Source organism: Chrysemys picta, chromosome 1 (genome assembly GCF_011386835.1).
Source record: "Chrysemys picta bellii isolate R12L10 chromosome 1, ASM1138683v2, whole genome shotgun sequence".
In the NCBI taxonomy this organism is placed as follows: domain Eukaryota; kingdom Metazoa; phylum Chordata; order Testudines; family Emydidae; genus Chrysemys; species Chrysemys picta.
Genome location: NC_088791.1, coordinates 121,256,578 through 121,284,037, shown reverse-complemented (window position 1 = coordinate 121,284,037; position 27,460 = coordinate 121,256,578). Strand labels below are relative to the sequence as shown.

At 44.2% G+C, this 27,460-nt stretch overlaps 1 protein-coding gene across 9 annotated transcripts in view; it reads right to left on the bottom strand.

Annotated features, from left to right (window-relative positions):
• ABCC9 (ATP binding cassette subfamily C member 9) overlaps positions 1 to 27,460 on the bottom strand; it is a 122,074-nt gene that overhangs the window by 31,796 nt on the left and 62,818 nt on the right. For 6 of the 9 annotated variants that reach the window (XR_010592909.1, XR_010592910.1, XR_006174092.2 and 3 more), the window contains exons 19-29: positions 19,577 to 19,615; positions 17,218 to 17,319; positions 15,137 to 15,221; positions 13,839 to 13,919; positions 11,358 to 11,495; positions 10,642 to 10,767; positions 9,519 to 9,615; positions 6,483 to 6,724; positions 5,263 to 5,411; positions 4,013 to 4,082; positions 441 to 598 (exon numbers count right to left, since the gene is read on the bottom strand). Coding sequence is in view for 6 of the 9 variants with exons in the window: in XM_008165722.4 (XP_008163944.2) it covers positions 441 to 598; positions 4,013 to 4,082; positions 5,263 to 5,411; positions 6,483 to 6,724; positions 9,519 to 9,615; positions 10,642 to 10,767; positions 11,358 to 11,495; positions 13,839 to 13,919; positions 15,137 to 15,221; positions 17,218 to 17,319; positions 19,577 to 19,615 (1,287 nt within the window). In the remaining 3 variants the exon portion in view is untranslated. The remainder of the gene's footprint in view (positions 1 to 440; positions 599 to 4,012; positions 4,083 to 5,262; positions 5,412 to 6,482; positions 6,725 to 9,518; positions 9,616 to 10,641; positions 10,768 to 11,357; positions 11,496 to 13,838; positions 13,920 to 15,136; positions 15,222 to 17,217; positions 17,320 to 19,576; positions 19,616 to 27,460) is intronic. The other 3 variants (XM_065568773.1, XM_065568775.1, XM_065568783.1) reach the window with 2 other exon arrangements.

Here is a 27,460-nt window from a genome sequence, read left to right as displayed (position 1 = left end):
AAACTACCGAAGCACATGCTTCAAATTAAAGTGTTTTCTTGAGTAAGAATGTTTTCCTAAAATGGGGTCGTAGTCTAGAATTGAAGCAATGACCCTAGTGTGAAAAAGTTTCACATTTTATTATCTCCTGAGCAATTCAATTCTCCAAGCAAGTGTAATTTTAAGAAATTCTCAAAAAGCATAATCTTTAGGGACAGTCAGCATTTTCTGAAATGTTGTTGAAAAGTGGACAAGGTTTTCTGTGGAAAGTTTTTCCATTTTTCAATCATCTCTATCACAGGTTGAAAAATTTCAAACATTTCAATGAAAAACAGAAAAAATTATCAGTGGAATTTACTAAATAAATTTTCCGTTCTTGACTAGTTCTAGTTATATTCTAGGATAAACCATAAATACAGGGGTTTTACAAGAAATGTACATGGCAGCTTTCTAATACCTACTTGGAAGCCACTCTGAAGTATTTCTGGATGAAATAAAATGCTACCCCAAGGGGTACAAGAGCAACAAGGAACCACGGAGTGGCATACGAGATCATTCCGATAGCCGACAGACAGAGCAAAGTGGACCGGGTGAGAGACTCCAGAGTAGGGGGAATGTGCTATTCCAAAAAAAAAAAAAAAATGTATTAGATACACCTCAGGAATATGGCAACTATATACCCTCCATGCGTGGGGTGATGAGACAGGCTGGTCTATGGTCATTCTGCTGGCCCTTCACCACTGGGAATCCCCTTTAAGTCTCCCCAAGGGCTTTTCTGTTTCTATAAGCCCAGAGCCAGTGTACAGGGGCTTCAGTGGAGGCCAGAATTAGGGCCACTGGGACTTGCTGATGCTCAGCATCTCCAAGGATCAAGGAGAAACAGGCAGTCTTTTCCCCTCATTATGAGACAAGAAAGGGAATCTTCTCTGTGAGATCTCAAATAACTTAGCAGAGCTCGAGTTCCCTATTGTCCCATATATGGTGTCCTGTTCTGAGAGCCCTGCAATCACTCTCCTTTGTACATAGGCCTCTAGATAAAGCATTCACAAACACCTATCATCCAAGCATCTTGGTTCTCAGAAGTAGTGGAAGCGTTGCAAACAACTCTTCTGTTGAAATTTGTGCTTAGTTCACTATTATACACTATAACTTTACATAGATTCATAGAGTTTAAGGGCAGAAGGTACCATTAGGTCTAGTCCAGGGGTCTCAAACACGCAGCCTGCGGTGTTATTTTCTGTGGCCCACGAGCTCCTTGTGCCCCCCCCCCCCAGCGTTTACCTTGAGTGGCTCCGGCCAATGGTAGCTGCTGGGGATGGTGCCTGAAACAAGAGCAACACACAGATGCCAGTGCCCCCCCTTCCCCATGTTCTGGCCGCTTCCCGGAGTGGCGCGGGGGCAGGGCGGGTAGGCAGGCAGGGAGCCTGCCCTGCCCCCAGTGCGCGCTGGGCCAGAGCCCGCCCCCCGACCCCTCCTGCAGCCGAACCCCCTGCCTTGAGCCACCTGCCACACCCCGCATCCCAACCCCCTACCCTGAGCCCCCCGCCACACCCCACACCCCTCCTGCCCCCCCTGGGGGCAGGGAGGGGGCAGAATTGGGGCGGGGATTTTGGGGAAGGGGTTGAAATGGGGGCAGGGAAGGGGTGGGAAGAGGCAGGGCAGGGACGGGGCCTCATGGAAGGCGTGGAGCTGAGGGCGGCGGGGGGAGGTGTCAGTAATGTGGCCCTTGGGCCTATGTACTAGTCCTCATGTGGCCCTCGTGGTCATTTGAGTTTGAGACCCCTGGTCTAGTCTGACCTTCTGTATATCACAGGCCATTAAATTTCATCGTTACCCCTGTATTGAGCCCAATGATTTGAGTTTGGCTAACACATAACTTCCAGAAGGCATCCAGTCTTGATTTGAAACACCAAGAGATGGAGAATCCATCACTTTCCTTATTAGATTATTTCAACGGTTAATAACTTTCACTGTTAAAAACTTGTGCCTAATCTCTCGTTTGAATTTGTCTGGCTTCAGCTTCCAGCCTTTCGTTCTTTTTGTGCCCTTCTCTGCTAGTATTACAGTGTTGCTCACCATTGCCATACACAGAAGCAAAATCACCTCCCCACTCCTTCCTTCTCACTTCTCTCCTATTTATTCATCCAAATATCGCATTAGCCGTTTTTGCCACAGAATCACATTGGCAGCTCACGTTGAGTTGCTTATCCACTAAGTCCTCTATATCCTTTCCAGAATCATTGCTTTACAGGATACAGTTCCTCATTCTGCAGGCAGGGACTGCATTCCTTGATCCTAGATATATAACTTTGCATTTCTTGTATTAAAAAGCATTGTTTGAATGGGCCCAGTTTACCAAGTGACCAGAATCACTCTGTGACTGCCCTGTTCTCATTATTTACCACTCTGCCAATCTTTGTGTCATTTGAAATTTCATCATCATCGTTTTTATAGTTACTTCTATATCCTTGAGGAAAATGGTCAGTAGTGTTGGGCCTCATATTAATCTCTGTAGAACCCCACTACAACCAGCCCTATTCAGCGATGATTCCCCATTGCAGGGGTGCTGGAAAAATTTGTATCATGGGGATGCTGAGAGCCATTGAGCCAAACTGTAAACCCTGTATATAATGGAAACCCCTTCAAACCAAGGGGTGCAGCAACACCCCCAGCACCCCTAGTTACAGCACCTGTACTCCAACAATGGCTACTTTTTGAGATGTCAGTTAACCAGTTCTTCAAACATTTAATGTGAACTTTATAGATATTGTGTAGTGCTAATCTTTAAGCAGAATGTCGTGTAGTACTCAGTCAAATGCCTTACAAAAGTCTATTGCATCTGTGCAGTTACTTTTATAAACCAAACTTCTAATCACATTAAAGAATGAAATCAGCTTTGCTAGACAAGAACTATTTTCCGTCAAACCTTATTAAGTGGCATTAATTATATTCCTATCTTTTAATTCTTTATCACTTGAATCCAGGGCTTAAATTCAGCCGGAGCCCACTGGAGCGGAGCTCTGGTAAACATTTTCAAACCTGTGGAAACCCTGGTGCCTGCCTCAGGGCAGAAGCCCGAGCCCTGGCGCTTCCCTCCCAGCATGGGGCTGAAGTCCCTGAGCCCCAGCACCCCACCCCTTGCGGGGCTAAAGACCTTAGACATCCTGCAGCTGAAGCCTGGAGCCCCGAATCAGGGCGGGGGGGTTGGGGAGGGAGGGAGGAGAACTCCAGGAAATAATCTCTGAGAATTTAAGCACTGCTTGTCAACCCTATCAGTTTTTCCATTATTTTGTCCAACACTAATGTCAGGCTAACCAGCCTATAGTTACCCAAGTCGTGCTGCTAGCCCTTTTTGAATATTAGCAAAAAATTAGCAGTATTCCATTCTTCTGGAATTCCCTTGGTATTCCAAAATTTATTTAAATTAATATAATCAGACTAGAAATCCCTTCAGCCAGCTCTTTTAGGACTCTTGAGTGCAAATTATTTGGGGCTGCAGATTGTAAAATGTTTATGTCTAGTATATGTTGTTTAGTTAGCAGTGGGCTGGAAAGTAGTTAATCAGCCTCATGTGATATGAATCCTTCTTTCCAAATACAGAACAGAAGTACTGACTGAACACTTCTTCCTTTTCTGCATCATTATTAACAATTTTACCACCTCCAACTAGTAATGGAACTACATCATTGCTAGGATTTCTTTTGTTCCTAATTTACTTAAATACAACTCCTTCCTAATATAGTATACTTAACATGTGAACCTGTAATTCTAAAGAACCAGGGGAGTTTTCCAGTAACTCTATCTTTGTATCCCTGACTATACTTGAGTCTTGGTGAGCTCAATGATAATAATCTCCATAAAAGGTGTTTTGCCTGGAAGCTCTTTTTCAGTTCATAGTTTTTCCACACCATTTGTTCTGTATATAAAAGTGACAACCTATATGGCTCCCTGTTAACAAAAGGTGTATTTCTTCTCCAAAATGGTGGCATTAATTGGGCAAGACATTATGGAATAAATGGACCGATGTGCTCACCTGGTCAATGATATTCGTATCAGCAGAGAAGCGATTTAGAATTAGGCCCAGGGGAGTTGTGTCAAAGAATCTATTGAACAAAACAGAAGCAAAAAACTATGTGAAGAGAGAGTCTGATTCTGGATGAAATATCAACATCAGTCAGAATTTAGGGCTACTGTCTAACCCAGGGGTCGGCGACTTTTGGCACGTGGCTCGCCAGGGTAAGCACCCTGGCGGGCCGGGCCAGTTTATTTACCTGCTGACGTGGCAGGTTCGGCCGATCGCGGCCCCCACTCGCCGTGGTTCGCTGTCCCGGGCCAATGGGGTGGCGAGAAGCGGCACGGGCGAGGGATCTACGGGCCGTGGCTTCCCGCTGCCCCCATTGGCCCAGGACGGCAAACCGCAGCCAGTGGGGGTCGCAATCGGATGAACCTGTCACGTCAGCAGGTAAATAAACTGGCCCGGCCCGCCAGGGTGCTTACCCTGGCGAGCCGCGTGCCAAATGTTAGACCAGGGGTCGGCAACCAGTCCCCTAGAACCAGTTAGTAAACATGAAAACTATCATTTAGTCTTATACTTGCATTTGGAATGCCATCTAAATCTTATTTTAACCCCAAACTTTTAGGTCTCCTCTCCCACAGCCCCCTGAAAAACTGTCAGCTCCCTTCTCTCAACTCCTCTATCCATCCTCTGGCTCCCTCAACGTGAAAGATTCATTGTAAAGTCCACCCTGCTGTCCTGGGCTAAGGTTCCAACTCCTGGGCTGGACAGGACAGCATGTTACCTATTCACCCTTCATTTGGGAACTGCAGTCACTGCATGCATACAATCTCTCCCTGGGCCAACCCACTCCACACTCCCACTCTGTGCTGGGCTATATCAAGTTCATGCAGAACCTGTCTCTTTGGAGGATAAGAAATGTGGTGTCCCCCCCACACTTCCACCTCTGTGCATTTCCACTGCACTGGGAACCTTCTGTGGCCCCAAAACCTCTTGATGAATTTCAAACCGTCTGAAAACTTTATACCTTGAAATTACTTTCAGATGAAAACCACTGGGTATGAAAAGCAGGCGGAATCTGAAATTGTATGTTTTCCAGCCTGAAAGAGGGTAATTTCCTGAGCATCTCAGCTGGCACTTTCAGATTCTACAGGACTTGAGGGCCATAGGGGAATGAGCCATGCTCTTCTCAGCACTAGCCACTGTGTTACACAGCAGGTGTTCGTTGGTAATTGACCTTTCAGCAGGAAAAATCACTCTTGCTGTACCTGATTGGTCCGAGGATGATCTTATTGAGGAGATTGTGGTGAAGGTTCTTGGCAGCTGTGAGGCCCATCCACTCCACGGTCAGGGATGTGACGAGGCAAAGGAAGATCCCTGCTCCACAAAGCGTGCTGAACACGGCGACATGATGAGACTAATAAAAGGAGAAAAACATTAACCTTGGAAACACCCAAGGCAATGTTCTTCAGAGCTAACAGCACTGACCAGCTGGTGTGTCAGACTCCAAAAGACTTCAATAAGAACAGGACATGTGCTGCATGTTTAAATTAACATGATTTTTTTTTTTACATTATAAAAGGAGTTTTCAACCTATGGCCCCAATCCTGCAATTCACTATATTTGGGTGCAGCAGATTTTTAGACTGGAGATTAATTTGGGGGCCTAATTTGTCTCAGGAAGAGGCATAATGAATCAAGTTCACTGCAGCTACTAAAGGTGAGTATGCTGCAAGGTCTTGAGCTGAGGATGGTCAGCACTTTGCAGGACTGGGCCCAAGGCTTGTGAATTAGACAGGTGAACTAGTTTGGATAAATGCAAAGGTCCCCAAACTCAGACTCAAGTAGAACAGAACGTTTCAGGAATTAAGTTTGGATAACTTCAGAAAGAAAAAAAACAATGTTAATTTCAAGCTCCACTGAAAATCAGAGGGGCAGCTCCTTAGATGGTCTCATGGGGCTATAATAACTTAGACCAGCTAAGGATCTGCCCTCTGGATTCTGGCTGGATATGAGAGGTACTGGAAATCTCATGAGAAAACTTTTACTACGTTTTCATAAGCATCTGAACTTTGGGATACTTCTCCAACCCGAACCACTGCCAGATCCTATTTAAATGGCAAAACTTTGGGTTAATTTCTCTGTTAGCATTAATGGAAACTGCTGGGTGATCAGCACTTTTGAAAATCTGGGTATTAATTTAGGTTGCTAAATGTGGATATAGGGGCATATTAGGCTCCAATTGTTGAAAATTTGGGCCCAAAGTTCTTCTAACCTCAAACAAGTTTTAGTTTCAGTTTGACCTTTGGATTAAGGTTTAGATTGTTTTTTAAATTAGATTAACCATTTCACCCATCTTATTTAACAATTGATGTTATAGTACCTATATTAGCTACATTCCCAATCTAACTGGTTACTAGGTTAACAGAGGGTTATTTTTCAATTATTTGAGAACATTTTTGTCTGACAAGCTTTAAGTTATGGCCAACCTTGTTTTCACGATTACGTTCTATGGAATCCCCGGTTTTATTCTCCATGGATGTCCATCTTGCCAGCCAGTAATCTATGGCTACAATGACTGAGTGTTTCAAGAGCTTGGAGAAAATCATCAGAAACAGTAAGAAAAATCCTCCAGAGGTAAGATATCTCCAGCAAGTTCTCCACGGCATCTTTGTTCTAAGCCGCATTACTGTTGACATGTTATCATCATCATCTTCCTCCTCTTCTTCCTCTGTAATTCAGAGATTTGACCAAATCAGTTAGATTTTATTCAGTACCACACTGACAATCATTCACGTTTTGACTTGAGATGGTTGACATTTTTTGAATGTTGACAATTGGGTGATAATTTGACATTTTTAATTAGAAAACAGCAACACTTTTTGATATGTTTTATTACTTTTCCTTCTTTTCTTCCACCAGCTCTACAGCTTGTTAACATTTTTTGAATTTTTGAAAATTAGAAAAGGGGAAAGGCCTTCACAAAATCATGATTTTTCCTTCCCTTTAGTTGACCAGCTCTAGTTTTGTTAATAATCCTTAAGGGCAGGATGAACTATGTTATTCACATAGCTGGAGTCAATGTAGCCTAGGTCAACTTACTGTGGTATCTACACCGCACTGGGACTACAGGAGAAACTCTCCTGTTGACTTACCTTACATTTCTCGTTTCGGTGGAGTGCTGGAGTCAACAGAAGAGTGATCTGTGGTCGATTTAGTGGCTCTTCACTACTCTTGCTAAATTGACCCCCGCTGGATCAAGTGTCGATCCATGATAAGTGTAGACATGCCCTCAGTAACTCATATCTTCAGTATGGAATGCATTCATAGAGATCAGACTAGTTTTAGGATTTCCAAAAGCTTTTCTGGTATGTTCAGCTTGTCTTTACATTATCAGATCGGGAGTGAGGCTCTTATGGGTTGTTTGAGAAGCTACAGACAACTTTGCCAAGCATTCCATATAGAAGAGTTGTCTCGTGTTGCTTAGCAAGGCTCTGCCTTAACATTACCTGCAGGGCCGGCGCCAGGCACCAGCTAAAAAAGCAGGTGCTTGGGGTGGCCAATACCAAGGGGCAGCACTCCAGCTGCTACTGGGGCGGCATGTCTGGGTCTTTGGTGGCAATTTGGCAGCGGGTCCCTCAGTCCCTCTCGGAGTGGAGCGGCGCGATCGCGCTGCTGCGGCTTTTTTTTTTTTTTTCTCCCCGATTGGGGCGGCAGAAAACCTGGAGCCGGCCCTGGTTACCTGCAATCACTATAAGCTTTATCTTCATAGAAGAGGACACTATCATGTGTAACCACATCACATTGCAACATAAGGTGACAGTTGTGCTCTGTTGTAACATGCTTATGTATCACAATATGCTGCTGTGAAAATATTGCATTGTGGAGATTTAACTCTGAGATGCAACAAGAGTATTGAAGCTCACAGTACTACTATGCACACTTGAGGGGAACGTAGACCTGGAGTCTTCTGACAGAACTTTCCTTTGACTTGACAGCCCTGAACTGACAGTCTCCAAAGTACTTTAGTAATTCTGAATATTATGGAGAGTCACTAACTGATCTGAAGTTGAAATTTCATGTGTGCTGAGGTACAAAGAGTTTAAATACTTTCCCAAGATCACACAATGAGTGACTGTCAGAACCAGGATAACAAGGAACTAGAGCACAATGTCCTGTTAAATGTTACCCTTGAAGTTATTGATATGTATTTTACCACCTTAACCAAGTGTTTTGTCTAAGAATTTTGGAGTTGTTGGATGCTGGTGTTCTGTTGGCATGTATAGTCATGTTCCCGCAGGGCCTTCAATCCCTATTCTTTTTAACTTACTGAAGGAAGACGATATCTGTACCCAGGTTATAGGACTGGCCTACTGACATGGCATTACTGCTATATCCCAGAACTAGAAGTGTGGGAAGACCTGGGGTTTTCTGCCCTCAAGACCACTGGAGACTGTACATGTTAAAGAAGTGCATGTTCAACCTCTGGAGAAAAGCAGTGGAAGGTATCACTAAACCACCAAGTCATTCTGTCATCATGAGCCTTGGAAAATACCCTATATCCCTCAAGTAGCATAGCCAGATGAAACAGTCTACAGGCATAAACAGCCCCACAAACAGAACTTATTAATTAGATAGTCAATCCAGTCAATAACTCTGCCAGTCAGTGAGAGTCCTTGGAGTAAATCAGTACTCCACTAAGTTTATGAAGCATTCAGTTAATCCCTTTATCTCTCTGGCACCATCTCACTGGCTGCCAGAACTGAATATTCCCCTGAGGGGCTCCCCAACATCCCAGCCAGGAGTGTTCTTGATAGGTCCTGTTGCCAGTAGCCTATAACCCCGCAGGTAACTTTACACGTGATTCAGATTTGGATTCCTGCCTCCAAAAATGTAGAAATTTGTGGAAACAAAAACGTAACTTGGCTGTTGGGGCCACAAATACCTAGACAGATCCAGATTTAAAAATAGCAGCCTAGGCTCCATCTCTAATTTAAAAAAAATAATGTTCTTCTTTAAAAGGATGTGCAAATAACTACAGGCTATGTCAAAGGAGCCCATGGTGGGGGTATCTCAATAGGCAGAATCAGTGGGGGCATTCATAACTATGCGACATAATTGGAGCTAGAAGGCTAGATTCTCAGCTGGTGTAAAACTGCATAACATCAATGACTTCCATTGAGCTACGTCACTAGCTGAGGCTCTGGCCCAGAATTTCTCAATATATCTTTTTTTCCATTTCTCTCTTACTATCTCCAGAAAATGCTCCATAGTAAATCTCTAACTAGCTCTCCTCTATCCTTATTCCTGCACATTGTTTGCAAAACTCCATGAAGAATCCATTCAACAGCTCTAATTCTAAATAGGTCAAAGTATTGGACTTTTACTTTTATTGCCCAAAGGAGTAAATGTCATCAACATCTTTATATCTTGTTGCCAAGAAAATTTAGCAATATATTAAGAATGTGGATACATGTGAATGATGCATGTTTATAGTCTACCCAGTGTGAAAAGATATAATGTACCTTCATCCTCATCCTCCAGTTGTGCTTTGGATTCTCTTGGGTACATTGCTCTTCTGAGAGTTTTTCTTTCCAAAGTAGTTTGGTCAGTTTCCATATCCTGTAACATTACATTAACTTGAGAGCCCAACCTACTGTGAGTGCCATCATTTTAGTCTAAGAAAGGTGATGCCAGAGACAATGGAAGCTCATTTGCATCTGAATCCACCAGAAAAGCAAATTGAGGGGAGAATGAGGAAGACAGGATGGCATCAGCTTCCTGGAGCACAAGCAGCAGGGAAGAAAACATTACCTGGGGATACACTTCAAAAGAATATATTTCAAAGGTTTAGTGGACTATAAAAAGAAGGGGAGAGAACCTTTTATCACTTAAGGGACAAAAGAGGGCAGCGCTCTTGAAATCTGTGAAAGGCAGATCCTTCAGCCATATAGGTTGAAGATGCTATGAAATTGCCTGAGACCAGTATTGTAATCTGTTAAATTTGAGACTCTAGAAAGCATGTTTTACTTCCGTTTTATTTGTAACCATTTCTGTCTCTATTACTCTTGCTTAGTATCACTTAAATCTATGCTCTTTATTAATAAACGTATGCTTACTTTTATTATAAACATCTCAGTGCTGTGTATTAAGGTGAAGAATGTGTCTTCAGCTGGGTTAACATGTTAGTGTGTGTGTAGTGCCTCTTTGGAGACAGCAGACTTAATAATTTGTGTGAGAGTCCACTGAGAGCACTGGACACTATAAGGAGACATCTCTGGGGAACTCGGGAACTGGGGTTCACTAAATGTTACCTGCGAAGCAAGGATTAGACTGGCCAAACCTTGAGGAGTTTGCTGGTGAGGTGGACAGACTGGTATGGCAGGGAGCTGACACAGTTTAAGCTCCAGCAAAGCTCTCTCTTACTAAGGCAGAGAGGTAACACAGAAGCCTGTGTTTCTGGTCTCCTTGAAGAGCCCAGACGACCAAGTCACTGAACTCAAAATCCTCCCACGAGGTCTACTGATGTGCAGAATTCTACCCATCAATCAACCTGAGAGGAGAATTTCACCCTAAATCCATCAAACATGGATCAACATTCAAGATGCAATACTTTGCTACAATGCACCCTGGTCCCACTGTCATTACCTTTTCTAATTCTTGGTCTTGGCGATTCATCAGAGTTTTCCAGTGTTCATACAGTTCAACATCTTTGGTCTGGATGTCCTTCAATGTCCCTTCTCTGAGCACATAACCATCCTTCATAGCTATGATCTAGAAAGAAGGATTATCAATAGGTCTACTCAACAACGTGATATAATCGCTGCATTTGGGACTATGCAGCAGATCTCAATGTGAATGAGCTCTAACTCAAAACTGGGCTAATTTCAGTGTTCATTGTACCCAATGGCTGCACATTTTATCAATAGCTTTTAAAAGTTATTTTGTCAACATATATCTTACAATGAAACTATTATAGGAAATAGTTATTTGTGGACATAAAGAAAGAGGACAAGGTATAATTAATAACAATAGAATAATTGTTTGTATAGCACATTTCAATCAAAGATCGTAAGCAGCTCTGATTGATAAGCTGTGTGCCAATTACTTGTCCATGGTTAAATGGAAGTAAAGTTCAAATAAAATGCTTTTTACTCCATACCAGTCAGTGTTCAGACCTACAAGTGGAATGTAGGGGTAGACGCTCCAGGCCCACTTCAAGAGCAGATGGTGGGATGGCTCTTAGCAGAACAATCTTTTAAGCACTATAGATCTGCCTTCAACTATATCCCCACCAAGGCCCCATGGAGGTGACCATAGTCCTTACAATGTGACAAACTGGCAAGTGGTGGCTCCCCTCTTACCCAGTCCGCATGTGGCAGATACTGTAATTTATGTGTCACCAGTATAAGTGTTCTTTTGTCTTCCTGGAGGAACTTCAAGATACCTTCCTGCATCAAGTGATCACTTAAGTGAATGTCCAGTGCAGAGAATGGATCATCCTGCAATTGGATAAAAGAAAAATTGGGGCAGAGAGGTAGGTGTGACATTACACCCCATATTCTTCATAGAAATATGGTTATGATATGAATATGGCATAACTAAGATATACTTTATGCAAGATGCCTCATGTAAGGTATCATCGGAAAGGTTATAACTTACTGAATGTGATTATCCAATTTATATGCATGTATCATTTCTGTATCTAAAATTAGGAATATTGACTATGTAGAATTACAACTGCGTGTGTACTTGGGAGGAACGCCCACCAGACAGCACGCAATCCTCCTGAATGACCCATTAAAGAAGGACAATAGAACTCTGATGATGCTAATCTCCCACCTTCCCGAGGTGCTTCCTGGGATGCTGCATTTGACACTACAAAGTCAGGTGATAATGTCACCTGATGAAAAATACTCCCTTGGACACTGCTGGTACTTTTCCACTGTAGGGAGTGGGGATAAAACAACAAATCCTTTTTAAGGGCTGGGAAGGGGGTTGATCTGGGTTCTCTCCTCCATTGCCTACCCAAGAAGGACTGCTGAAAAAACCTGAAGGGACAAGAAACTAACCTGAAGGGAAAGGCAGGGGTGAGTCCAGACTGAGACAGGGTTCTAGTCTGTAAGAAGAAATAACTGGAACTCTGAGCTACAGAAAGTCTGCATCCTGCCTAATTCAACATTTAGGGTGAGAAATTCCATTTTGTAACCTGTTTCTTTAGTGAATCCAGCTTAGTTTGCGTGTTTTGTTTGATTTGTTTAGTAATCTGTTTTGTTCTATTTGCTATCCCTTATAATTACTTAAAATCTGTCTTTTGTAGTTAATAAACTCATTTATAAGTTTATAACATTACTCAGTTTGTGCAATTCATATCTTGCTGGGGGTGGGGGCGGGGAGGGGAGGGCAAGAAGCTGTGCATAAATCTCTTCACACTGAGGGACAGGGCAAATTTTTTTGAGCTTGGGCTGTGTAGATTTTTCTATACAGCACAAGACAATATACCTTTGGGCCTGCACTCCAAGGGAGGGGGGCACCTGAGTGCTGGGGCAAGTCCCTTAAGCTGAGTCTTCCTAGAGCTGATCTCAGTATCTGTGTCTTTCTGCAGCTGGGTGTGGTCCTGCCTGTGTGTGTGCTAGAGGAGGTTTAAGAGCCTGGCTCAGCAAGACAGGGCAAATGGGGTCCAGCCTGGCAGAACAGGCCAGCTCAGTGGTATCCCACTACATTAGGTGGCACCTTAAAGGGGGGCAACACATCACAGTATGTACCAGAGTTTATTTATTTTGTTCTTTTAAATATTTAACCTATTCTAAAAAAGCAAACAGCTGTAATTACTAAAGTGCTATCTATTGCCCTAATGCTAATCTTTACCATCTTTAGTGAGAGGGCAAAAGTGGAAAACAATAAGAAAGATCAAACCTTTACTCTTAAGCCTGTAGTAAATCACTCAGATTCTCCTTGTGACTTTTTGGTTTCCCCTCTGGGGCACCTGGCATTGGCTACTGTCAGAAGACAGGATACTGGGCTGGATAGATCTTTGGTCTGACCCAGTATGGCCGTTAAATGCTTATGTTCTATTTCTGAGTCAATTTAGTGCTGGTCCAAGATTGACAGTCATGGAAACTAGAGATGGTCCTGAACTGGAACAACAGATTTGGAACCCTCCCCCAAAATTTGGGGAAATTCAGATCCAAACCTGACTCATTAATATATCTGTACTTCCACCTGGAGAGAGTACCTGTAAGGAAGAGATTGTAGTTCAGACTCCAGTCCTTGGCCTCTCTCCACTGACTCTACCAGCAAGGATGACAATTGTGTTGGCAAGTTTTTTATGTGAACACTTGTCCTCTAAGAACTAAGATGAGTCCACCAATTTATTTTGCCTAGGACTCAAACAGCCATCACATGGGTGATGACTTTCAGAAATCGTCAGCAGAGACTGAATTGGGACTAGTAGTAGAGACTGAATTGGGACTAGTAACAGAGACGTGAAAGGCCCTGGATCCCATTGCTAAACCCGAAGTCCATTTATTCCCCACAAAAAGCTAAATTGTGATACCCTGACTCTTCAAAAAGTCCCATTGATTTCAGTGGGATGATGTGTGGTTCTCAGTGTGAGTATGGGTATAAGAATCCTGTCCCAATCTTTTTATACTGAACTACAGGGCCCTCTTTCACCAGTCTCCTAATATGTTCTGCTACAGCTTCTGGTCATTGTTTATTTGTTCTTTTTCCTGTCTCTGCATTCTGGATTCAAAAGTAGATATAGGTCCCTGTAGGAAAGCTAAATATAAGGGCAACATTTTATTGTGAAGTTTGCATACTTCGTATTTTAAAAAAAATCATACCAAGAAGACGATGTTGGTGTTTTGATAGAGTGCTCGAGCTACGCAGATTCTCTGTCGTTGGCCGCCACTTAAGTTAATCCCCTAGTGAATATAACAGGTCAGAAAAATGTGTCTTTTGAATAAACAAAATGATTTGTGTATGACAAGACGTTGAAAGATGGCAAGTTTTTTTTAAACCACCCAAAGAAGTTTCCTTAGAATTTTTCAAAGTGTTGGATATAAGGTTAGTCCTGTTGGTAAACGAATAGTCAGTGTATAACCTCCTGAGAAAGAAACTGTTATTATTAGTGCAATTTCATATAAACTCATCACAAATAACTTAGAATGTATAAAGTTCTTCTCCTGGCAGAGGAGGACTGGTTCTGGCTGGGAAAACATGCAAGACTGTGATCAAAAGAGCCTTCTGAATAGCTGCAGGGGACAACAGCCCCTCTCCACTCCACCCCCTCTACTCCGGTAGATTTAAAAGAATTAAAAAATAAAAATCATGATGGAGCTATTTAAAAGGTGTTTCATAGGAAAACTGATTTTTTTCAGTTTGTCAGGTTAATAATATTTAAGTTTACAGTATCAATATAAGAGCTTGGAAGCAAAAATCCCACTGGATTAAGGTCAGTGGCACAGATCTTGACTTTTTTCCTGTGCTCCTGAGTACAATGTAGACACAGGACTTCATTCTTGTTTACACTAAGAGCCACTTGGCCCCATTCTAGCCATGTGAAGGGGCTTAGATTGTGGATAAATTACATTTACACCCATTTTAAAGCCCCTTTTCCCTTCCAGAGTGGTGTAGAGTGGCCACAGTATAAATGAGAATCAGGATCACAGTGTAAAATGAAGACAGTGGAGTTATATCAGGAGTGAATCCTTCCCCTTGTTTTTCTTGAGTCTGCACAATATTAGTCTCCTAAGTGACTTCATTTTCCATGATGTATCATAAAAAGAATGCAGGGGCTCCACGGCACTTACGGAAAGAATAAACGCACAGGGCCAGATTCTGGTCTGGGACGCCAACAGAGTTACTCAGATTTATACCTGGATACCTAAGATTTGATTCTAGGCTAAGGTGCCTCAGGGAGTACATGATAATGCTGACTAGCATCAGAGTAGCTGGATTCTTAGATTGCTAGGTTTCATGAATATCTATGATGGCGTATAAGTTAATGTGGAATTATAATAAATATTAATAAATACAACTATTACGAATGTTTACCAGGCTTGCAGCTCAATACAATCTAGAAATGTGATACCCATCACACAAACAAGGCTGTCATACAAACGTCCACCTCTTTATTTACCCTTTCTCCAATTTCTGTCTGATCGCCAAATGGTAATAGGTCAATGTCCGGCTGCAGAGAGCATGCATCCGTAACAGCTTTGTATCTGCAGAGAAAAAAAAACGATTATTCTTATGGAAAGACAATCAAACTGGATGAAACAAAAACCTCCTTCCAAAACTCAGACTTAATCTATTGGTGAAGTTCAAAAGAGTTTACCTAACTTTAAAAGGAACTCAAGTGAAGCCTTTATAAAAAGCCATTTTTATTAGTGACTTCAATGAAGCTAAGCTAATTTACACCAGCTGAGATTCTGGTCCCTGAATTTGTGGATGCTTATCTGTATTTTGTGTGATCTGCCCATCACTAATTGCTATCAAGTGAACTGAGTGGCATATCATAGGAAAGGAATATAATTTATTTTTAATAACTTAAAGCAAAGTGCGTGTTGCCAGTAAAAATGCCTAGAATTTAGCAATTTGTTTTCCTAAAATCAAGTCACTTTTCCCACTGCATTTGTTGGTTGATTATTTAAATGAACATAAAAAGTAAGTGTTGGGTAAGGGTAGTCAGAACCAGGCACAAAAGAGCTGTGTTTTGACTTTCAGTACCCTGTATTTCCAGTGAAGTCCCAATTATCACTGACTTGAGGTAGGCACACAGCAGGTAGGCCTGTCTTCAGCACAGTAATATCAAATTGTATGGTGTTTTGTAATGTGGTGCTCTGATATCCACTAGACCAGGACTGGATTAAGGCATGGACGCAATAGGACCATGCCTATGTCCCCTGCTCCAGAGTCATATGATGACATCAGAACCTCAGCTTAATTTCAAAAATAGAAAACACTTCTGGTCTCCACAGTTTCCAAGTAAAGCTTGTGAATATGCCCCAAGTGTAACAGATGCCGTGATATTTGTCTAAGGCCCGGTCTATGTTACAGACTTATGTCAGTATAACTGCATTGCTCAGGAGCAACATAGTTATACCGACCTGAGCAACGTAGTTATACCGACCTAACCCTTGGTGTAGTCAACTCTATATTGACCGGAGAGCTTCTCCCGCTGACATAGCTACCACCTCCTGGGGAGGTGGAATACTGACGCCGACCAGAGAAGCTCTCCCACCAGCGTAGGTAGCATCTTCACAAAGTGCTACAGCAGTGCAGCTGCGCCACTGCAATGCTGTATGTGTAGACAAGCTCTGAGTCTGCAGACAGCCCCCAACAGGCAAAAGGAGCAACAGCCAGTTAGAGCCAAAGAGAAAGCGCCAGACCTGCGGCCAGCGCAGAGTAGTCCTGCTGTTCAGGGAGCGGCCACCCTTCCTCTTCTTGGTTGGGGGAAGAGGTCCTGTTGCTTTTCCCACTACTGCTCCATGTCTACTCACTGCTGGGATGGTGGCTGTGGGGAGCATCCAGGTTGGGTGTGCCTCAAAGTTGGCTTAATCTGTCCCCGTACGTGGCAGTAACCTCAGACCATTAAGCTACTTTCTCTCGGGACCCAGATGAATAAGCAGCCGCTTCTCTGAAGCAGGAACCCTCTACACCTAACAGCCAGACTATGGCTTTCACCCACTGGTCCACATTGAGGGCAGAGCTGAACTGCAGTCCCCTATGAGGAGCAATGGAGGCACAATCCCTCCCTGATCTCCTCAGTACACAGTGGGAGCACGTAAGCTGCAATGTGCCTTTGGCCAGCCAACTCCAGAAAAACTTACAAAGGGAGCACTTCCTGTGTCCTCAGAACAGGAACTGTCATTCTCCCTGGCCCTTACAAGGGGTGATTTCCCTGCTATGCAAGACCCAGGAACAATAATATATAATAATGGACTTAGAAGCTGAGAGCTCATTCTACCTCCCTTTCTTCCCCACCCACCTACCCACCCACCCTCCCTATACTTCTTGCTAGCTCGATACATCAGCAGTTCCCATTGTTACAGTCCACTCCTGGGAGTGAAAATGTCAGTAATTGCCTCCTATGTCCTCTCCCTTCAGTGACTTTAGGGTCTTTTACACCTCTTTCTCCACCTCTTTGCTCCCCTCCTCATCTGGCATGGAGGGAATCTAGCCCTTAGGTTTCATAACACTAAGGAAACTGATAATTACCTCTGTTTGTTAAAAGGACTCCCAAAGATAATGTTTTCCTCCACTGTAGCATTCAACAGCCATGGCTTCTGTGCTGCATAAGCCACAGAATATCTGTTTCTACTGGAAAAATTAAAACAACACCAAAATAGATGATCTTGAAGTGTCTTATGAACAGAGTTAACAATATGCATTAAAAAAGAACGAAGGTGAAGGTAAGGTACTATAAAAGGAACTGTAACAAAAGAAAAGACAAAAGCTTTAAAGGAAGAGGTTACATCAGAGAAGCATCCACTCTCTGTCCTGAAGTTAAAGGTCTATGTTCCAGGGTGTACTACTTAGACACTGATTTAAATGGCTTATTACTGGGCCAGAGATGGTATATGGAATTTAAGTCCAATAGCAAATTGCAAATGTCTAAAACCACCATTCCATCCGTTGTTAAATTATGAGTAAATTAAAAGAATAGAAAATGTACCAGGGTGGAATAGTGTTTTCTAACATCAAAACCAGCTACTTGGAAAATAGTGTATAAAATGGATGTTTTCAACCCATTTGCCTCATTGTCTTTTAGTATGTTTGTTATTTTAAACTACCATGTGCTTGCAATACAATTTTTCAGCAGATGCTATTTTTCTTATATGTAGGGCCATGTTAACATTGTAATGGATTGAAATTATACACTAAAGTAGAACAACGCTGTACTAATTCAGAAGGCCTGTTAAGTAAATATAATGCATACTTTGAAATGTGCCTCAATATATAGTGAAATATATAGTATGTGACTACTTTGCTCTTTACTCTAACTGTTTTGTTTATGTATTCTGGCAGATACGATTATGTGATATCAGCCATCTTTCTGAGACTTCTGCAATACTTAGGCAAGCAGATGTGAACTTAGTGATGAAATGTCAATCTTAATTATCATTGTCTTCATGTATGTTTCTTCAGATTACATCCTTACCATTAATTTAACACAGTAGGTGTCTGTGGTTTGCTATAGAGAGAGAGGGCGCTATGGTATTGGTTAGAAATATTGGTTAGAAGCATTCAGCATCATCCCATAACTTGTAGAAGACCCAGAAATCTACTCAACTATGTTAATATTTCTCCTTAGGTTATCAGGTATCAGATAACACAGTGGTTCCCAACCCCAAGTATGGGTGCAACTACTGGTATAGTACTTCTGCCATTTGTGCTAGGTTTTGTGACAAAGTTCGTCCTCTGTCTTGGTGGGTCCTGCGCTTATTGGCGAATTTTCTTGCCTCAGAGATTCACCATGTGGGTTGGGGAACAGCCCAGAGACCTTCCCCTCTGGAAGAACCCACAGTCCAGGTCAATTGGGAGGTTTTGGGGGGAACTCAGGCCCGCCCCCTACTCCGGGTTCCAGCCCAGGGCCCTGTGGACTGCAGTTGTCTATAGTGCCTCCTGTAACAGCTGCATGACAGCTACAACTCCCTGGGCTACTTCCCCATGGCCTCCTCCAAACACCTTCCTCCTGGTGTCTGACAACACTTGTGCTCCTCAGTCCTCCAGCAGCACAGCACACCCTCTCACTCTCAGCTCCTTGCGCCTCTTGCTCCCAGCTCCTCACACTCACAACACAAACTGAAGTGAGCTCCTTTTTAAAGCCCAGGTGACCTGATTAGCCTGCCTTAATTGATTCTAGCAGTTTCTTCTTAATTGGCTTCAGGTGTCCTAATTAGCCTGCCTGCCTTAACTGGTTCTAGCAGGTTCCTGATTATTCTAGTGCAGCCCCTGCTCTGGTCACTCAGGGAACAGAAAACTACTCATCCAGTGACCAGTATATTTGCCCTCTACCAGACTCCTGTACCCCACTGGTCTGGGTCTGTCACAGTATTTTTTGGCTACATCTCCAAAGAGACTTGAATAGGAACAATACTGGCCCCTTAATGATGAGCTTCCACTTAATGTTGCCATCCACCCCACATTTACTGTGTGCGCAACTGTGAGACTAGGATATGGAGCAGCACAGGATTCACTGCTGGTTACAGAACATACAAGCAAATGGGAGGCTGCAGGCTTCAGCATCACAACGTGACATCTGTGGGCCCCATCCTGCAGGATGCTGAGTGCCCTAAACTCCCAGTGATGTCAACGAAAGTTGAGAGCACTTAACACTTTGCAGGAAAGGCTTGGCGCCTCTCATGGGCAGGCATTTAAATAGGTGTACTGGCATATGCCTAAAAAAGATTGGGAACCACTGCATTTAACAAAACTGCCAGTTAATCTTCCAGAAAGTTATCACCAATGTGGTGAGGAAACAAGGAAATGACTGAAAAATACAAAGATGGAGGTTCAAGGAGATTCCGAGGAAGCAAATGATTCTGATCAAATACACTGCAAATGGAAATAATACCTTCTGGTTGCTTCACAAGAAGGATCAGTTTCATTTATGCTGTAAGTTATGGTAAATGATGTTTAGTATTCAGGAAATAGTTAAACTAACTTTTTATGTGCACATTTCACATATGGGAAAAATAGGTTAGGTACACATTTGAATGGCTGAATTCATCCATTGTTTTTTCTTTTAAAGGGCAAATAGGCAAAATCTAATTAGTATAGCCAATGATTTCATTTAATAGCTACATTAGTGACATGTAGGAGGGAATTTCCTATTGTGCCCTTATTACATACCTGTATAGGATAATCACTGAATTCATGCAGTTAAGTGTAATTAGAACATTACTTTAAAAACGATCATTGTCGTTTAATGCCTATTAAAGTAAAGGACTAATATCCCTCACTTGGAACACAGAGAAGGTTGGCGAGCACTGTATAGGCGCGGAGTTTCTAATCTGCGGAGGGGTGCTCCCCCCGGCTCCGCCCAAGCCCTGCCCCCACTCCACCCCTTCCCCCAAGTCCCCACCATGCCCTGCTTCTTCCCACCCCTACTCCGTCCCTGCCCCACCTCTTCTCCAACCAGTTCCACCCCCTCCCCCGAGCATGCTACGCCCTCACTCCTCCCCCGCCCCGGCGCCTCCTGACACCGCCAAACAGCTGATCCGCGGAAGGCGGTAGGCGCTGATCTGCGGGGCCCGCCGGTGGGCAGGAGGTGCTGGGTGGAGGGGAAGGTTCTGCTAGTGGGGCTGCCAGTGGGTGCTCAGCATCCACCATGTTTTCCCCGTGGGTGCTCCAGCCCCAGAGCACCCATGGAGTTGGCGCCTAGGGAGCACTGTGTAAGCTTCCCCACACAGGTTGGTCAATGTACTGCAAAACACTTGCTGCTCTTCTAGCCCTGAGAGTCCCATGAAAAAATGGCAAACTACGTCAGATTGCATGTGTGGTTCTGAGATGTGCACAAATGGGCTGTGTGCTGAAATCACTAAACTCATTTTCAGTCATGAGACAGTTTAGGTTTTGAACACAGCTCAGTAGAGATAAAATGCTGCTGTATTAGTCCACTGACTCCACCACCACCTGTCCCCTTCTGCACAGCCCAAATTCTCTAATGAACATTTTTATATGGTAGATTTTTAAGGGCATCCAACAGCAATCATGAGGTATACGACTTAACAGCTCTCCCCTTATATTAATAGCATTAACAGGGTTGATGTTATGAGGTAATAGTCGAAGGAGGTCAGGCATGGTAGTGCCGCTCATTGTGAGGAATGGTGATGCTTCACTGGAAACACTAGTTTGTACAACCTAAAAGAGGAAGATTATGCCAGGTAAATGAAAATGGACATTAGGAGTGCTAAAAATGGCATTATGAATTCATTATTTGCACAAATTTCAAAAAAGCCCTCGAGCGTATGGCACGTAAGTTGGATCCTCTGGATGAAATATTTTACGCCTGAGATGTAAATGACAGCCTGTCTGCCAGGCTAGAAGCTAGGGTTGCCAGGCATCTGGTTTTTGACTGGCATGCCCGGTTGAAAAGGGACCCTGGCAGCTCCGGCTGGCACCACCAACTGGGCTGTTAAAAGCCCAGTCGGCGGCACAGTGGGGGCCCGGGGCTAAGGCAGGCTCCCTGTGGCTCCTGGAAGTGGCCACCAGGTCCCTGCGCATGGGCAGCCAGGGAGGTTCCGCACGCTGTCCGCACCCCGAGTGCCGGCTAAGCTAGGGTTACCATACGTCCGGATTTTCCCGGACATGTCCGGCTTTTGGGGGCTCAAATCCCCGTCCGGGGGGAAATCCCCAAAAGCCGGGCATGTCCGGGAAAATCGGGAGGTCAGCCGGGCCGGGGGGGAGCCGGGTCAGCCGGGCCGGCGGGGAGCCGGGTCAGCCGGGCCGGCGGGGAGCCCGGCCGGCGGGGAGCAAGGTCAGCCGGGCCGGCGGGGAGCCCGGCCGGCGGGGAGCCGGGTCAGCCGGGCCCGCAGGGAGCCCGGCCGGCGGGGAGCCGGGTCAGCCGGGCCGGCGGGGAGCCGGGCCCGCGGGGCCGGGAGCCGGGGGGTGCGCCGGGCCGCCGGGGGCCGGCAGTGCTGGGCGGGCCGGGGGTGGTCGGCCGGGGCCGGCACCCCAGGGCCCGAGCTGACCCAGGCTGGAAACGCCGGGGGGCCAGCCTGGGCCGCGCCTCCTCCCCCCACACCCCCCTTACCTGCTTCAGGCTTCCCGCGAATCAAATATTCGCGGGAAGCAGGGGAGGGGGCGGAGACTTTGGGGAGGGGGCGGGGTTGGGTGGGGTGTGGGCGGGGCTGGGGGCGGGGCCGGGGGCCGTGGAGTGTCCTCCATTTGGAGGCACAAAATATGGTAACCCTAGCTAAGCAGCTCCCATTGGCTGCTCCCGCGACCAGTGATATTAACAGGAACAGGAAGCAGGGAGAGAAGAAACCAGGCAGAGTGCAGTAGAGAAGCCAAGCAGGCTGCATTAAGTAGGAGCAGTTGCTCCCTGAATACAAGCCTAAACTGATGCAGAGACTTGGGTGTGGAGAGTAAATTTGGGAGCCTGAGTCTGAGGCCTGATGAAATTATTATTGTAGTGATTCCTGGAATGAGGACCTGTTTGTTGTAATGATTCCTGGGCTGAAGCCTTATTAAGAGGGATATAGCCTTTAGTTAATGTGTGTTGACTTCTCCTGGCCCTAGGCTGCTAAACTTATAGCTATTGCTGCTCCACTTGGGGAAATTAAGTTGTGGCACACCTGTAGTGTCACACTCGACTGCAAGGGCAGTGCTCTGGAATTGCCTGCACATTTACAGGACCAGCAACTAGAGGATGTTCTGAGGTCATAGATGAATAACCACTGTTCCCTTTTTGGAAGGGTGGAAGACCCACGGTTGCTATTCTCGGGACCTTGTCTAACCAGAGCTGTCTCTTTATTCAGAAACAGATTCCTATCTTCACCACCATGGAAAGATATTTCCAAGGTACAAGAGAGAGGAAGATAGAGGCCTTTGAGATTAAAAAGAGGGAAGAAGTTAGTCCCACGGAAAAAAGAGAGACTAGAATCTCTCATTTAAAAAAAAAAACAACTCAGATCTTCTTCCTTAACAAATAGCAGTGAGTCAAAGTGGTGGGAGAAGGACTGAGGAAATACATCTAGCATATACGTCTGGAACTGCCAACGGTAGAATAATTTTTAAAACTTTGGGACCAATGCTATGGTGCTTACTACGAGAGTGAACAGACTGTAATAACTAAGTTTCCCCTTATAATCAATGAGATCATTTGTATGAGTAATGGGACTTCTAAGCCCCCTGTTCAGCAAACTATCCCTCTTCAACTAGGTACGTAAGCACATGCTTAAATTCTACTGACTTCAGTTTGACAAAAGCACATGTTTAAAGTTAAGCATATACTTATGTGCTATGCTGAATCACGGATTCAATAAAGAAGAGCTGTAGGGTTTGATCCTGTACTTTTATACTGATAGAAAGTTTACATCTCAAACTACATACTTTAAGTATGACAACTAAACAAGTACAGTGCGTGGCAGTAGTCCAAAGCTCAGGTTCTGGAGTGCATGATAATGCCATAAAAAGGGTGCAAGTATTTGTAATACTTATCTAATTTTGTTCATGTATTACTTTTTCCTCTGTATTTGAAAAAAATATCCACATTTCCCCAGACCGGATCACAGCTAGTTACACCAGAGTTAAGCCTGAAATTATGAAAAGCACTGAATTGATTAGATTGATCGTATGATGATTTTGAATTTGTATCCTAGTCTGTTAGCCAAATCTATTTAAAATCAAGGTTTCAAGGGAAAGTTAAAAATAGACTTAGCTCCAGACTGGACTACTGTCAATGTATCCTTGACTTGACCTTTTAAAACACTAACATATCTCTAACCCTGCCCTTGTTCTCCAGCAAAACAAATATAGAGGGAAGTAAATTAATGCTAGAGCTCTATGACTGCAGTGGAACTATAGAGTTCCCACTTAATCTACAGGCTCAACAGGGCAATAAAGATTCAGGGCCCCAATCATATGGATGCCCTCCAGCTGCATGAGAAACTTCCACTGAGGACTACCTTCCAGCCTCTCCACATAACCAGGGCAGAACTAGTAGCCATGCTGACATTGGCTATCTACCTATTTATCCCTCTAGGAGGTCTTTATAACCCCCATCACTGTGTTATCTAACCTTATGTGGTAGCAATCATGGTTCAGAGCTGTACTTGTTGTGCTGCTGAGGGAAGGCACAGCTAATGCTGAACTCTGACAACTCTTACTTCCCATCACTTTCCTTGCAGTCTGTCACAGCTTAGGGTCAAAGAACGCCATTGGTAAGAGTTTGCGCCAACTCTTGTTTTATCCATGTTTTACACCTGGTTTCTGGGTCCTCACATAGACTTTGCACAGGGGAGCCTTACATACCCTCTACTCTCTGTAGAGTGTATCCAGACAGCAAGGAACATTCTGCTTAGCTGCTCTCCCCCTCTGGTTGGCATTTTCTGAGAATTTGGTTCTCGCCACACCACACATCTGTGTGTGGTATGCAATTAGATATGCCTCTGTAAAGTCTGGATTGGAACTTTCCAACTCAGCCCTACATAAAGGGCTGAACTCTAACAATGATTCTGGATAGCCCGCATGCCCCATTATATGGGAAGCCTGTCCAGCCAGTTACTTATCAGAACATCTGGAAGCCAACCTCACATCTAAGGCTTTTGATTACTGCAAACCACAGCACGTGCAATGGGAAAGAGCACTTGTCCCTGGCTTACAACCCCAGAATGATGTGGAAGCTGAGCCCTGGAGAGAACCTGGCCCATACCATACCCTGGGCCCTACCAAATTTATATCCATGAAAAACACCTCACGGACTGTGAAATCTGGTGTGTCCCTCCCCATGAAATCTGGTCTTTTATGTGCTTTTACCCTATACTATACAGATTTCATGAGAAACCAGCGTTTCTCAAACTGGGGGTCCTGACCCAAAAGAGAGTTGTGGGGGGAGAGGGGGAGGGGAGGGATGTCACAAGGTTATTTTAGGGTGGTCACGGTACTGCCACCCTTACTTTTGTGCTGCCTTCAGAGCTGGGTGGCCGGAGAGTGATGGCTGTTGGCTGGGTGCCCAGCTCTGAAGGCAGCGTCCCACCAGCACTGATTCTGGTAAGTATGGGTGGCAATACCATACCTTGCCACCCTTACTTCTGTGCTGCTGCTGGTGGTGGCTCTGCCTTCAGAGGTGGGCTCCCGGCCAGCAGCCGTCACTCTCCAGCTGCCCAGCTCTGAAGGCAGCGCTGTCACCAGCACCAGTACAGAAGTAAGGGTAGCAGTACCACAACCCCCTTACAATAACCTTGAGACCCCTCTGCTCCCCCCCACCCCCCACACATAACTCCTTTTTGGGTCAGGACCCCTATAATTACAACACCGTGAAATTTCAGATTTAAATAGCTGAAATCATGAAATTTACAATTTTTAAAATCCTCTGACCGTGAAATTTACCAAAATGGACCCTGAATTTGGTAGCACCCTACTCATAAAGCCTGTCCTGGGCAAGTTCTCTAACGGGAAGGTGCATTGAAACTCTTTCTCTTTTCCCCCCTAACATACATGTCCAGTTTCATCCCTGGAGGAAGTAGGTACAGCTCTCACTGCCATCAGAGTTGCACTAGTTTATCCAAGGGCTGATTTTGGCCACAATGGGCCAAAATCTACTCTGACCTGCATCAATATAAATCCAGATGAATTACTTCAGATTTACATCAGTGCAATTGAGGGCAGAATACAGCCCAGTGGTACTGTACCTACATTACTATTGCTGAGGTTTCTATATCTCATCCCTTTGCATATTCCTGGATCAGCAGATATAGTAACTCATGTATGCAGAATTACATGGGAAGGGCATTAAGAAAGTAATTAGAACTTTTATTATGATTTTGTAAAATACAGCAACAGGATTCATTTAATCAATGCTTGAGGTATCCTCCTGTATTCACCTCTGTATTAGGAAGTCTGAAATTATCAGCAAAACACTTCCGTGTTTGTGAGCTATAACACAGCACCACATTAGAGGTTGCAATGAACAAAGAAGTCAGTCACTAAGGCTTCAGATACTCTGTAATGGCTGAGTTACCTGTTTGGTTTCACAGACAGAAAATGTGGGGTTTTGTCAACACTGGAACTTCGTCAGCAAAACTTTCGTTGTTCAGAGGTGTTAAAAAACACACACACCCCGACCCCCTCTAACAACAAACGTTTTATCGACAAAAAGCGCTGGTGTGAATAATGTTTTGTTGGCAGGAGAACTCTCTGTCAACTGCTCGTTGGGGGTGGAAGTTTTTTGTCAGCGGGAGAGCTCTCTCCTGCCGACAAACAGCAGCTACACGGTGTGCCTTTTAGTGGCACGGCTGAGGCAGCACAGCTGTGTCACTAAAAGGTGCGTAATGTAGACAAAGCCTTAATCGCATTCCTAAATACCACGGTGACAGAGCATTATTATGCAGAGTGCCTTGGAAAGTGTATTTTACAAGACACAAAGGTGATTTGTGCTTGAGTGTCTGCACGTATCATTGATCGGGCACATCTTCATAAGAACATAAGAACAGCCATACTGGGTCAGACCAAAGGTCCATCCAGCCCAGTATCCTGTCTACCGACAGTGGCCAGTGCCAGGTGCCCCAGAGGGAGTGAACCTAACAGGTAATGAGCAAGTGATCTCTCTCCTGCCATCCATCTCCACCCTCTGCCAGAGGCTAGGGACACCATTCCTTACCCATCCTGGCTAATAGCCATTAACGGACTTAACCTCCATGAATTTATCTAGTTCTCTTTTAAACCCTGTTATAGTCCTAGCTTTCACAACCTCCTCAGGCAAGGAGTTCCATGGGTTGATTGTGCGCTGTGTGAAGAACTTCCTTTTATTTGTTTTAAACCTGCTGCCCATTAATTTCATTTGGTGGCCCCTAGTTCTTATATTATGGGAACAAGTAAATAACTTTTCCTTATTCACTTTCTCTACATCACTCATGATTTCATAGACCTCTATCATATCCCCCCTTAGTCTCCTCTTTTCCAAGCCTCTTTAATCTCTCCTCATATGGGACCTGTTCCAAACCCCTAATCATTTTAGTTGCCCTTTTCTGAACTTTTTCTTTTTCTTCCCCCTGGGCAAAATGTGTTGGTGATGGTTTACTTATCCATTCATCTTCACTGCTATTTCAAAAGTTACAACTCTTGGAAAGAGTAACAACTTTAGGGACCAGTCCTAAAAAGAACTGAGCATCTGCATTCCAAGTCAGTAGCATCAAAAGGAAGTTACAGGTGCCCAGCACCTCTCAGGAGTGGGTGCAAAGATGAAATAACAACTTTTTGAAGATTGCCAAACCGAGATTAAAGTTAGCTCATCTAGAGATGCAGTATTGTAGAGCTTGCTTGTTATCAGTAAGAATTGCAACTCACATGGTATGATTTAACTTTGCTGTCTAGAGATTTACATAGTGTATCAGAATGTTTATAAGATGACGCTTTTGAAGATGGTGACTGGAATGATGTAAATATGAATTGCTGCCTCTTTTTACCCACCCCTTACAAATGAAATGACTCATCTCAAAGGAATATCCTCCTTAAATGTTTTAAATAAATAAATGGTGACTAGTGTTATTACTGTAGGTCACGTATTCTAATTGACACCCAACTCTTTACTTCTATTTCCTTTAACAAAAGTTATTCTTCCATGGGTTCTAACTATACCGATTATTCCAGCGAGATCATGTGTGTTAGCACAGCAAACAGTGACACACAACTATGGAACCAAACCAATGCCACACATCAGAGCAGGTTCTAGGCATAAGCAGACTAAGCAATTGCTTAGGGCTCTGAGCAGCTCAAGGGGGCCCCATTCACCTTT